Here is a 14,405-nt window from a genome sequence, read left to right on the forward strand (position 1 = left end):
AGGAGAAAAAAAAAAGTCATGAGAACCCAAAAAATGTTAGCAATGATATTAACAATGGGATCCTTACAACATTGACTGAAATATTCAGTTCTGTAATGTAATAAAACTAGTTCTGGTCTGTAATATGACACAGGATTAGACACTTGACCCTAGTAATGTAACAATGGGAAGATAATGTTACCATGATTGTAAGGGTACTGTCACACAGTGAAATTTTCATCGCTACGACGGCACGATTTGTGATGTTCTAGCGATATCGTTACGATATCGCTGTGTCTGACACGCAGCAGCGATCAGGGATCCTGCTGAGAATCGTACGTCGTAGCAGATCGTTTGGAACTTTCTTTCGTCGCTTGATCACCCGCTGACATCGCTGGATCGTTGTGTGTGACAGCGATCCAGCGATGTGTTCGCTTGTAACCAGGGTAAACATCGGGTAACTAAGCGCAGGGCCGCGCTTAGTAACCCGATGTTTACCCTGGTTACAAGCGTAAACGTAAAAAAACAAACCGTACATACTCACCCGTCGGTGTCCTTCAGGTCCCTTGCCGTCTGCTTCCTGCTCTGAGTGCCGGCCGGAAAGTGAGAGCAGATCACAGCGGTGCTGCGCTCTGCTCTCACGGTACGGCTGCACTCAGAGCAGGAAGCAGACGGCAAGGGACCTGAAGGACACCGACGGGTGAGTATGTACGGTTTGTTTTTTTACGTTTACGCTGGTAACCAGGGTAAACATCGGGTTACTAAGCGCGGCCCTGCGCTTAGTTACCCGATGTTTACCCTGGTTACCCGGGGACTTCGGCATCGCTCCAGCGCCGTGATTGCAACGTGTGACCGCAGTCTACGACGCTGGAGCGATGATCATACGATCGCTGCGACGTCACGGATCGTCCCGTCGCAGCGATGAAAATTTCAATGTGTGACGGTACCCTAAGTAACTACTGATGCACTACTGTCATCTGTATCATATTGATTACACACAGTGCCATTGACTTCCATAGGGGAGTTTGGCCCAAAACACAGATCAAAGTACGGAATGTGAAAAGGCACAGTGATTGTAATGGGTCCACTAGGAATATACATTTTTTTTTTACACCTAGCAAAATCGCACCTTGTGGTAACATTGTATAAAAGGAGCCTCTGTGTATAAAGTGCTGAGTAGCATTTTTACAATATGCCTGGTGTCCACTATCAGAAACGTAGGAACATGGGGGGGTTAGACATTATTTCACAAGTGGAATAATGACAATGACATCAGACAGCACTAATGCAGTAAGCCAGGACACGCGGTAGGGGCAATTATCTAGTGACAATGCTTCCTTTTTTACCTGTACTAAAGGTCATTTTTAAATTGACCAAAATATTGGCTTTTTTTATTCAGATGTAAGACAACCAGATTTATTCGGCTCGGTGTATGATTTTATTTACTGCAGTTATAACCTCCCTTTCCTATCTCCAATACTTCGCTCATGCTGCACCTATACTCAATGCTGTAGCTGTCACTACTTTCTGTCGAGGTCAGTATATTACAGCACCTGTGTTTTCTGCTTAGTGTTCTTTATATCGATGTATATTTTACAATAAGGTTGCTATCCTATCGTTACACAAAGACCACTGTACATAATGCGGGGAGAGTTACACAAAGACCACTGTACATAATGCGGGAAGCGTTACACAAAGACCACTGTACATAATGCGGGAAGCGTTACACAAAGACCACTGTACATAATGCGGGAAGCGTTACACAAAGACCACTGTACATAATGCGGGAAGCGTTACACAAAGACCACTGTACATAATGCGGGAAGCGTTACACAAAGACCACTGTACATAATGCGGGGAGAGTTACACAAAGACCACTGTACATAATGCCGGAAGAGTTACACAAAGACCACTGTACATAATGCGGGAAGCGTTACACAAAGACCACTGTACATAATGCGGGAAGCGTTACACAAAGACCACTGTACATAATGCGGGAAGCGTTACACAAAGACCACTGTACATAATGCGGGAAGCGTTACACAAAGACCACTGTACATAATGCGGGAAGCGTTACACAAAGACCACTGTACATAATGCGGGGAGAGTTACACAAAGACCACTGTACATAATGCCGGAAGAGTTACACAAAGACCACTGTACATAATGCGGGAAGCGTTACACAAAGACCACTGTACATAATGCGGGAAGCGTTACACAAAGACCACTGTACATAATGCGGGAAGCGTTACACAAAGACCACTGTACATAATGCGGGAAGCGTTACACAAAGACCACTGTACATAATGCGGGAAGCGTTACACAAAGACCACTGTACATAATGCGGGGAGAGTTACACAAAGACCACTGTACATAATGCCGGAAGAGTTACACAAAGACCACTGTACATAATGCGGGAAGCGTTACACAAAGACCACTGTACATAATGCGGGAAGCGTTACACAAAGACCACTGTACATAATGCGGGAAGCGTTACACAAAGACCACTGTACATAATGCGGGAAGAGTTACACAAAGACCACTGTACATAATGCCGGAAGAGTTACACAAAGACCACTGTACATAATGCGGGAAGAGTTACACAAAGACCACTGTACATAATGCCGGAAGAGTTACACAAAGACCACTGTACATAATGCGGGAAGCGTTACACAAAGACCACTGTACATAATGCGGGAAGCGTTACACAAAGACCACTGTACATAATGCGGGAAGCGTTACACAAAGACCACTGTACATAATGCGGGAAGCGTTACACAAAGACCACTGTACATAATGCGGGAAGCGTTACACAAAGACCACTGTACATAATGCGGGAAGCGTTACACAAAGACCACTGTACATAATGCGGGGAGAGTTACACAAAGACCACTGTACATAATGCCGGAAGAGTTACACAAAGACCACTGTACATAATGCGGGAAGCGTTACACAAAGACCACTGTACATAATGCGGGAAGCGTTACACAAAGACCACTGTACATAATGCGGGAAGCGTTACACAAAGACCACTGTACATAATGCGGGAAGCGTTACACAAAGACCACTGTACATAATGCGGGAAGCGTTACACAAAGACCACTGTACATAATGCGGGGAGAGTTACACAAAGACCACTGTACATAATGCCGGAAGAGTTACACAAAGACCACTGTACATAATGCGGGAAGCGTTACACAAAGACCACTGTACATAATGCGGGAAGCGTTACACAAAGACCACTGTACATAATGCGGGAAGCGTTACACAAAGACCACTGTACATAATGCGGGAAGCGTTACACAAAGACCACTGTACATAATGCGGGAAGCGTTACACAAAGACCACTGTACATAATGCGGGGAGAGTTACACAAAGACCACTGTACATAATGCCGGAAGAGTTACACAAAGACCACTGTACATAATGCGGGAAGCGTTACACAAAGACCACTGTACATAATGCGGGAAGCGTTACACAAAGACCACTGTACATAATGCGGGAAGCGTTACACAAAGACCACTGTACATAATGCGGGAAGAGTTACACAAAGACCACTGTACATAATGCCGGAAGAGTTACACAAAGACCACTGTACATAATGCGGGAAGCGTTACACAAAGACCACTGTACATAATGCGGGAAGAGTTACACAAAGACCACTGTACATAATGCCGGAAGAGTTACACAAAGACCACTGTACATAATGCGGGAAGCGTTACACAAAGACCACTGTACATAATGCGGGAAGCGTTACACAAAGACCACTGTACATAATGCGGGAAGCGTTACACAAAGACCACTGTACATAATGCGGGAAGCGTTACACAAAGACCACTGTACATAATGCGGGAAGCGTTACACAAAGACCACTGTACATAATGCCGGAAGAGTTACACAAAGACCACTGTACATAATGTGGGAAGAGTTACACAAAGACCACTGTACACAATGCGGGGAGAGTTACACAAAGACTACTGTACATAATGCGGGAAGCGTTACACAAAGACTACTGTACATAATGTGGGAAGAGTTACACAAAGACCACTGTACATAATGCGGGAAGAGTTACACAAAGACCACTGTACATAATGCCGGAAGAGTTACACAAAGACTACTGTACAGGTCCTTCTCAAAAAATTAGCATATAGTGTTAAATTTCATTATTTACCATAATGTAATGATTACAATTAAACTTTCATATATTATAGATTCATTATCCACCAACTGAAATGTGTCAGGTCTTTTATTGTTTTAATACTGATGATTTTGGCATACAACTCCTGATAACCCAAAAAACCTGTCTCAATAAATTAGCATATTTCACCCGTCCAATCAAATAAAAGTGTTTTTTAATAACAAACAAAAAAAACATCAAATAATAATGTTCAGTTATGCACTCAATACTTGGTCGGGAATCCTTTGGCAGAAATGACTGCTTCAATGCGGCGTGGCATGGAGGCAATCAGCCTGTGACACTGCTGAGATGTTATGGAGGCCCAGGATGCTTCAATAGCGGCCTTAAGCTCATCCAGAGTGTTGGGTCTTGCGTCTCTCAACTTTCTCTTCACAATATCCCACAGATTCTCTATGGGGTTCAGGTCAGGAGAGTTGGCTGGCCAATTGAGCACAGTAATACCATGGTCAGTAAACCATTTACCAGTGGTTTTGGCACTGTGAGCAGGTGCCAGGTCGTGCTGAAAAATGAAATCTTCATCTCCATAAAGCATTTCAGCCGATGGAAGCATGAAGTGCTCCAAAATCTCCTGATAGCTAGCTGCATTGACCCTGCCCTTGATGAAACACAGTGGACCAACACCAGCAGCTGACATGGCACCCCACACCATCACTGACTGTGGGTACTTGACACTGGACTTCAGGCATTTTGGCATTTCCTTCTCCCCAGTCTTCCTCCAGACTCTGGCACCTTGATTTCCGAATGACATGCAAAATTTGCTTTCATCAGAAAAAAGTACCAGGTCAGGCGCTTCTGCCGCTGTTTATGGTTCAAAAGTGGCTTTACCTGGGGAATGCGGCACCTGTAGCCCATTTCCTGCACACGCCTGTGCACGGTGGCTCTGGATGTTTCCACACCAGACTCAGTCGACTGCTTCCTCAGGTTCCCCAAGGTCTGGAATCGGTCCTTCTCCACAATCTTCCTCAGAGTCCGGTCACCTCTTCTCGTTGTACAGCGTTTTCTGCCACATTGTTTCCTTCCAACAGACTTACCATTGAGGTGCCTTGATACGGCACTCTGGGAACAGCCTATTTGTTGAGAAATTTCTTTCTGGGTCTTACCCTCTTGCTTGAGGGTGTCAATGATGGCCTTCTTGACATCTGTCAGGTCGCTAGTCTTACCCATGATGGGGGTTTTGAGTAATGAACCAGGCAGGGAGTTTTTAAAAGCCTCAGGTATCTTTTGCATGTGTTTAGAGTTAATTAGTTGATTCAGAAGATTAGGGTAATAGGTCGTTTAGAGAACCTTTTCTTGATATGCTAATTTATTGAGACAGGTTTTTTGGGTTATCAGGAGTTGTATGCCAAAATCATCAGTATTAAAACAATAAAAGACCTGACAAATTTCAGTTGGTGGATAATGAATCTATAATATATGAAAGTTTAATTGTAATCATTACATTATGGTAAATAATGAAATTTAACACTATGCTAATTTTTTGAGAAGGACCTGTACATAATGAGGGAAGAGTTACACAAAGACCACTGTACATAATGCGGGAAGCGTTACACAAAGACCACTGTACATAATGCGGGAAGCGTTACACAAAGACCACTGTACATAATGCGGGGAGAGTTACACAAAGACCACTGTACATAATGCGGGGAGAGTTACACAAAGACCACTGTACATAATGCGGGGAGAGTTACACAAAGACCACTGTACATAATGCGGGAAGCGTTACACAAAGACCACTGTACATAATGCGGTGAGAGTTACACAAAGACCACTGTACATAATGCGGGGAGAGTTACACAAAGACCACTGTACATAATGCGGGGAGAGTTACATTGTATTTTGTAGAGGTTGCTGGTCTCCCTCTTGGCCAGTAGATTAGAATGAGCATCTTTACGGGGATCGACTTTCCGAACAAACAGCGATCGCAACCAACTGTCTTCTCTGGCTTTAGAGCTGGAGGCAGAGAGGCCCCTGTGATGAGACAAGCAGAACATTAATAAAAAGCAACACGTTTCACAGCAGTCATTTTTGTGTCTGTGCAGTACAATGGGATTAGTAGGCACATACAGGCTTTCTTAGGCCCCTTTCACACATCAGTTTTTTGCCTTCAGTCGCAATCTGTCTAATTTTTTCTCATAGACTTGTATTACCGACGGATTCAGAAAAACTATTGGGTAGAGGGCACCATCACTTATATATCTATGGGCTCAACCTGCTGCATGTCAGAATATATCCAATGCACACCAAAGAAAAAGAAACATGCAACAAATGCAGGGATCCACAAAATTAACAATTTTATTGATAACAAAACATAGCACAAAACACTTGCAAATTAAAAACATTTAAAATCGAACAGTAGAAAAATTACCCAAGTAAAAACTTCACACGGGGCCTGACCTCCCACATAGTATGCCTCTATAGTCCTGAGCTACTCCCTATTATAGAAAGTCTATCACCAAATGTGAACCGCAAACTGCAATACCATTACTGTGATTCTAATATAGGGCTATGCACCAGCTCTTAAACACAGGGGCCAATCGAACATTCCTAATAGCCAAATAAATCACAAGGCAAATAACTCAAGAGACAAATATTTACCAACCCCCAAGGGTCCTGGTGGACATGCTCACAGTCGATCGATACACCAAAATTGCATGAGGCAGTAAGGACGTCAGTTCCCCTGTGACCCACCCAACGCGTGTCGTCACATACGTGACTTCATCAGGGGTAATGGTAGTGTAATATGTGCTGAATACTAAAATATATACAACTTACTAATTGCAGGATCTGGAACAGCTGTAAGGAGGCTCTAGCACAGAGTGGCAGGCACTGGGTTATCGGCGTCCCGGAAGTAACATGTGCGCATGTCCATCCGTAACCCGGACAACGCAACGATAGCCGAAATACCCATTCCCTTATCCTCATGAAAGAACCAAACATCAATATACGATTTTGGGGGGGGGGGGGGGAAAAACTGTATCACCACATAGGCACCTCCTAGAGTGGAACAACTTCCACTGTTCTATTAAACAGCCGGTCCGCAAGATCTGCCAGCCATAGCCTGCCAAAGGCGCTACTGCGCATGTCACGGAAGCCAGGTCTGTTGTCATGCGTCCCTGGCAACCAGAAGATCTCCCATCTTTTCTGCGCAAGCGCCTACTAGCCTGTTGGCGTCCTGAGAGCCGATGCAACACCCAGGTGATGCGCTGTCGTGAGGAGCTCACTCACGCAGACGCACCAACCTGTGTGCAGCATATCCCAGGAGGGCAGCCATATAAATGCTACTGTCTGCATAGAAAGAGTAGCAAATAGCGTCAGGAGGATAGCAGCGATACAGCACAATGCATCCTCCACATAAGAACTCTACCTCAAAGACACATCTAGCATAAGATCTCCACATATAACCATTATACCAGGAAACAATGCATTGGTTTTTCCAAAAACATTGGTCCTGCGACCTAGAGGAAAAAGAAAAAGAAAACAAATAGAAGGGGGCACAGCGAAACAAACCCAGACGTTATAATTGTTTGTAAAACCCCGTAAAGAGGAGCTCCTCGTTTAATCCTCTTGGGGCAAGGCTTTGAAGTTTGTATATCCACTTGGATTCACATTTTAGTAATTGATGAGTGTAGTTGCCTCCTCTGATAGTCACTTTAACCGCCTCCAACCCCATCACTCTCAAGCCTCTTGTGCTGCCACCATGGATATTCAAAAAATGCGTGGCCACAGAGGTTAGTTTTTTTCTTTTTACAAGATCCTGTCTGGCCATGTTGATATTCGAGATGTGTTGTTGGCACCTCTTCCTTAGTTGTTGAGTCGTTTGGCCCACATATAACTTAGGGCAATCGCAAAGTAGCAAGTAAACCAAATTACTAGACCTGCAATTAAAGTAACAATTAGATTTAATAGGGAACGATAGAGTATCTATCCAGACTTCTCGCCGTGCAACCATGTATTGGCAGACGGTACAATCACCACAAGGGAATGTGCCCAAAATCCTATTGCCAGTGCCAAGTCTAGTTGTAGGACGTTGATAATGGCTATGGCACAAATGGTCCTTTAGGTTGCTGGCTCGCCTGGCCACCATCCTGGGGGTCGACGTAATGTGCGGGATAAGTCTTGATTCAGATAATAAAATGTTCCAATTTTTGTTCAGTATCTTATAAACATCTGACCACTGGTTATTGTACGTGGTAATTAAGGAAAGAGGTTGTTCCGAGCTACGCACCTGTTGGTTAAAGAGGCTGAGTCTGTCTCTTTTTCTTGCTTCTTTATAAGCCCCCCGACACTATTTTCCGTGGATATTGCCTATTTGAAAAGCGGGTGGTTAAATCCCCTGCCAGTTTCTGAAAGTCTTCTGTTGAACTACAATTTCTGCGTAATCTCAAAAACTGACCTTTTGGTATCCCGTTTTTCAAATGAGCAGGATGAAAACTGGAGTAGTGTAGGAGATTGTTTGTTGCCGTGGGTTTACGGTACAGACATGAGGAGACACGATTATCCTTTACAATCAATTTGATGTCCAGAAAGTCTATAGAACATGGGGAGATAGTGGAAGTGAGTCTAATATTGAACATATTATGATTCAAATTCGCAATGAAGTTCTCACAATCAGTTAGCGATCCTGTCCATAGAAATATCACATCGTCTATATATCGCCGCCACTTACCATGATGTACCCACTTAAAGGCCTGATCCCTGGTGAAATCCATCTTATCCCTATAGAATTTGGTCCTTTTCTTATTAATAATTTCTTTTTCAAATTTATCCACAGTTTCCTTCAGTTTGAGGAGGAAGGGGTTCACCAAGGTCTCCTTATCAAAACCTCCAAGCTTATTCTCACTGACTCTTATATCCTCTTTTATTTTAATCAGGAGACCCCGATCATGTTCTATGAGCATATCCATCAGGACACCAGAACACTGCAAAAGCCCTGTCTCCCATGTTTTCTTAAAAGCCCCCGTCACTTCCCATGCTGGAAAAATCTGCACCCGTAGGCCCCTTGGTACAAATCCTGTTTTTTTATACTCCTCTAAACTCCTCACATTCCACCAAACACGGGTCAAAGTTTTATGTAAATTGGTAATTTCCATGGAAACAGTCTGAAAGTCAGGGTTAGCTGCAGATACCACTGTATTGTCTCCAAGCGCAGAGAACACACCATGTGCCTGCTGACTATTTTACATTCGACAGGAAATATTACAGGCAAATCTCTGGCACCGCTATGGGGGCGCGTTGTGCGCCCTCATATGCGAATCTGTTTTTGGGATGGTGGGAGGAGACTGTGGTTTTTCAACAAGTTGGGTTCTCGCAAAATGTAGCCACCTGGCGGCGATATATAGACGATGTGATATTTCTATGGACAGGATCGCTAACTGATTGTGAGAACTTCATTGCGAATTTGAATCATAATATGTTCAATATTAGACTCACTTCCACTATCTCCCCATGTTCTATAGACTTTCTGGACATCAAATTGATTGTAAAGGATAATCGTGTCTCCTCATGTCTGTACCGTAAACCCACGGCAACAAACAATCTCCTACACTACTCCAGTTTTCATCCTGCTCATTTGAAAAACGGGATACCAAAAGGTCAGTTTTTGAGATTACGCAGAAATTGTAGTTCAACAGAAGACTTTCAGAAACTGGCAGGGGATTTAACCACCCGCTTTTCAAATAGGCAATATCCACGGAAAATAGTGTCGGGGGCTTATAAAGAAGCAAGAAAAAGAGACAGACTCAGCCTCTTTAACCAACAGGTGCGTAGCTCGGAACAACCTCTTTCCTTAATTACCACGTACAATAACCAGTGGTCAGATGTTTATAAGATACTGAACAAAAATTGGAACATTTTATTATCTGAATCAAGACTTATCCCGCACATTACGTCGACCCCCAGGATGGTGGCCAGGCGAGCCAGCAACCTAAAGGACCATTTGTGCCATAGCCATTATCAACGTCCTACAACTAGACTTGGCACTGGCAATAGGATTTTGGGCACATTCCCTTGTGGTGATTGTACCGTCTGCCAATACATGGTTGCACGGCGAGAAGTCTGGATAGATACTCTATCGTTCCCTATTAAATCTAATTGTTACTTTAATTGCAGGTCTAGTAATTTGGTTTACTTGCTACTTTGCGATTGCCCTAAGTTATATGTGGGCCAAACGACTCAACAACTAAGGAAGAGGTGCCAACAACACATCTCGAATATCAACATGGCCAGACAGGATCTTGTAAAAAGAAAAAAACTAACCTCTGTGGCCACGCATTTTTTGAATATCCATGGTGGCAGCACAAGAGGCTTGAGAGTGATGGGGTTGGAGGCGGTTAAAGTGACTATCAGAGGAGGCAACTACACTCATCAATTACTAAAATGTGAATCCAAGTGGATATACAAACTTCAAAGCCTTGCCCCAAGAGGATTAAACGAGGAGCTCCTCTTTACGGGGTTTTACAAACAATTATAACGTCTGGGTTTGTTTCGCTGTGCCCCCTTCTATTTGTTTTCTTTTTCTTTTTCCTCTAGGTCGCAGGACCAATGTTTTTGGAAAAACCAATGCATTGTTTCCTGGTATAATGGTTATATGTGGAGATCTTATGCTAGATGTGTCTTTGAGGTAGAGTTCTTATGTGGAGGATGCATTGTGCTGTATCGCTGCTATCCTCCTGACGCTATTTGCTACTCTTTCTATGCAGACAGTAGCATTTATATGGCTGCCCTCCTGGGATATGCTGCACACAGGTTGGTGCGTCTGCGTGAGTGAGCTCCTCACGACAGCGCATCACCTGGGTGTTGCATCGGCTCTCAGGACGCCAACAGGCTAGTAGGCGCTTGCGCAGAAAAGATGGGAGATCTTCTGGTTGCCAGGGACGCATGACAACAGACCTGGCTTCCGTGACATGCGCAGTAGCGCCTTTGGCAGGCTATGGCTGGCAGATCTTGCGGACCGGCTGTTTAATAGAACAGTGGAAGTTGTTCCACTCTAGGAGGTGCCTATGTGGTGATACAGTTTTTCCCCCCCCCCCCCCAAAATCGTATATTGATGTTTGGTTCTTTCATGAGGATAAGGGAATGGGTATTTCGGCTATCGTTGCGTTGTCCGGGTTACGGATGGACATGCGCACATGTTACTTCCGGGACGCCGATAACCCAGTGCCTGCCACTCTGTGCTAGAGCCTCCTTACAGCTGTTCCAGATCCTGCAATTAGTAAGTTGTATATATTTTAGTATTCAGCACATATTACACTACCATTACCCCTGATGAAGTCACGTATGTGACGACACGCGTTGGGTGGGTCACAGGGGAACTGACGTCCTTACTGCCTCATGCAATTTTGGTGTATCGATCGACTGTGAGCATGTCCACCAGGACCCTTGGGGGTTGGTAAATATTTGTCTCTTGAGTTATTTGCCTTGTGATTTATTTGGCTATTAGGAATGTTCGATTGGCCCCTGTGTTTAAGAGCTGGTGCATAGCCCTATATTAGAATCACAGTAATGGTATTGCAGTTTGCGGTTCACATTTGGTGATAGACTTTCTATAATAGGGAGTAGCTCAGGACTATAGAGGCATACTATGTGGGAGGTCAGGCCCCGTGTGAAGTTTTTACTTGGGTAATTTTTCTACTGTTCGATTTTAAATGTTTTTAATTTGCAAGTGTTTTGTGCTATGTTTTGTTATCAATAAAATTGTTAATTTTGTGGATCCCTGCATTTGTTGCATGTTTCTTTTTCTTTGGTGTGCATTGTATTACCGACGGATGGCATCACATTTCATCCGTTGTTCGCTGGATCAGTGGAAAATTGTTTGTCTGGCGCCCGGGACTCAGACAAAGTAACGTTTTTTGTGTACGTCGAAAAAACGGACAGCGACAGATCCGTCACCGTTCATCGTTTGCTAGAATGGAAGCCTATGGTGCCGGATCCGTCAAATGACAGAATCTGGCGACGTATTCTGGTTTTTTTTTTTTAACTGAGCATGCTCCGATCCAATTAGCCAGATCCGCTAGTCGGATCCATCCAAAAAACGGATCAGTTTTTCACAATCTGCGATTCAAAGGATTGTGACTGACGGCAAAATACTGATGTGTGAAAGGGGCCTTAACAGCCCAGTTTGAGGTGTTATTTTGCAGAATATGAAGCTTAATGCCCGATTGTGCTTTATGGTAATTAGCTGTATTCAGTCAAGAAGGTGGACAGTGGGCACACTGAAAGCAAAGTCCGACTCTCCACTTCTCATCGCTGCCCTGTATGGCTTGACTGACATCCATAAGGATAGGCAACGTCATCAAAAGCCTTGGAATAATGTGTGGACAGCCTGGCTATACTTGGTTGTGTCTCCACCTCCGTGACTGGATACTACTAATTCGCATACAGGATCAGCAACCTTTCATTTTTTATAGAAAATGACACACAGTTGGACTACGAAGGACAATTTTTTTAGACTTCAACGTGACAGGTTCTCTTTAAAAAGGTTGTCTGCTGACTGGCTGTAGCATTATAATCTGTAGTCTGGGGTCACGCTTAGTAGAAGCTCTGTTCTTCAATCCTATGTTTCATCTAGGTTTCAAACAGATTTGATGGATCTAAAAAGAGGCCAAACGTTATTTTCATTACAAGCATGTCACATTTTAAAATACAGTGGGGAAAATAAGTATTTGATACATTTTCGATTTTGCATATTTTCCAAAACCTCCAGGCTTCTGCAAAAAAGCTTAAGATTTTTTTTTCAGCATGATGACACCCCCAAGCAAACCTCCAAAATATCAGCAGCAGGTTGGCTTAGCCAGAAGAAGATCAAAGTTTTGGAATGGCCTAGCCTATGTCCAGACTTGAATCCAATAGAAAATCTGGTAGTTGCACACACTAGATCTGACAGACGTGGAGCACTACTGCAAGGAAGAGTGGGCAAAGGTTGCCAATTCTAGATCTGCTAGAATCTTAATCAAAAAGATTGAATTCTGTCAGAAATTTTAAGGGTACTTCAATAAAGTGTTAGTTTTAGGGTATGTGCACACGTCCGGAAAGTATGCAGAAATTTCCTGAGAAAATCCTGGAGGTTTTCTGCAGGAATTCTGCACGCGTTTTTGTCGTGTTTTTATTGCGTATTTTGCACGTTTTTTGTGCGGATTTTTTGCGTTTTTTTCCAGAGGTTCCCAATGCAATAATATAGTGGGAAATCCGCTTAAAATCCGCAAAATTAATGAACATGCTGCGTATTTTTCCGCATGCGTTTTTTTCTCGGAAAAATACCCAACATGTGCATAAAAATTGCGGAAACCATTATAAATGATGGGATGAATATGTATGCGTTTAAGCGTTTTGGTTGCGAAAAAAACGTGCAAAATCCACGAATAATACGGAACATGTGCACACAGCCTAAAAGGTTTGCATAATTATGTAACTACATTATTTTAGTTAATTTTCTTATTCCACCTGAAAAGACCTCAGTTTGTTTTTCAACTGAACTGTACAGATTATAGGTGATATTACAGGGGTATGTAGACTTCCTATTCTCTGTATCAACAGGTTTGTTTTGTTTAATTTACTTATTTATTTACAACAAATGGAGCATAGAATAGTTTTCTGAACTGGGAAAACACATTTAGAGAGAAATTGTTATTTACATTTTTATTTCATAGATCAATAACACAAGATGTATTAGGGTATGTGCACACGCTGCGGCTTCCATTGCAGAATTTTCCGCAGCGGATTTGATTAAATCCGCAGTGCAAAAAGTACTGCGGATTTATCGCGTTTTTTTTGTGCGGTTTCCACTGCGGTTTTAGACACCTGCGTTTTTTTAATATGGAGCAGGTGCCAAACCGCTGCGGATTCCGCACAAAGAATTGACATGCTGCGGAAAAAAAACTGCAGCGTTTTCGCGCGTTTTTTTCCGCAGCATGTGCACAGCGGTGTTTGTTTTCCATAGGTTAACATTGTACTGTACACCGCATGGAAAACTGCTGCGGATCCGCAGCGTCGAAAACGCTGCGGATCCGCAGCAAAAACCGCAACGTGTGCACATAGCCTTAGGGTATGTGCACACGCTGCGGATTTCGCTGCAGAACCGCAGCGTTTCCGCAGCTGCGGGTCCGCAGCGGTTTCCCATATGTTTACAGTACAATGTAAACCAATGGGAAACGAAATCCGCAGTGCACATGCTGCGGAAAAAACGTGCTGAAACGCTGCGGTTTATATTCCGCAGCATGTCAATTCTTTGTGC

The 14,405-nt window shown here is 43.5% G+C and overlaps 1 protein-coding gene across 1 annotated transcript in view; it reads right to left on the reverse strand.

Moving 5' to 3' along the window:
* Positions 1-14,405, reverse strand: part of NIPSNAP2 (nipsnap homolog 2) — a 57,116-nt gene that overhangs the window by 24,709 nt on the left and 18,002 nt on the right. The window contains exon 2 of the mRNA XM_077296420.1: positions 6,006-6,145. Within this exon, the coding sequence (XP_077152535.1) occupies positions 6,006-6,145 (140 nt within the window). The remainder of the gene's footprint in view (positions 1-6,005; positions 6,146-14,405) is intronic.

This window comes from Ranitomeya variabilis, chromosome 3, assembly GCF_051348905.1.
Source record: "Ranitomeya variabilis isolate aRanVar5 chromosome 3, aRanVar5.hap1, whole genome shotgun sequence".
Lineage (NCBI taxonomy): Eukaryota > Metazoa > Chordata > Amphibia > Anura > Dendrobatidae > Ranitomeya > Ranitomeya variabilis.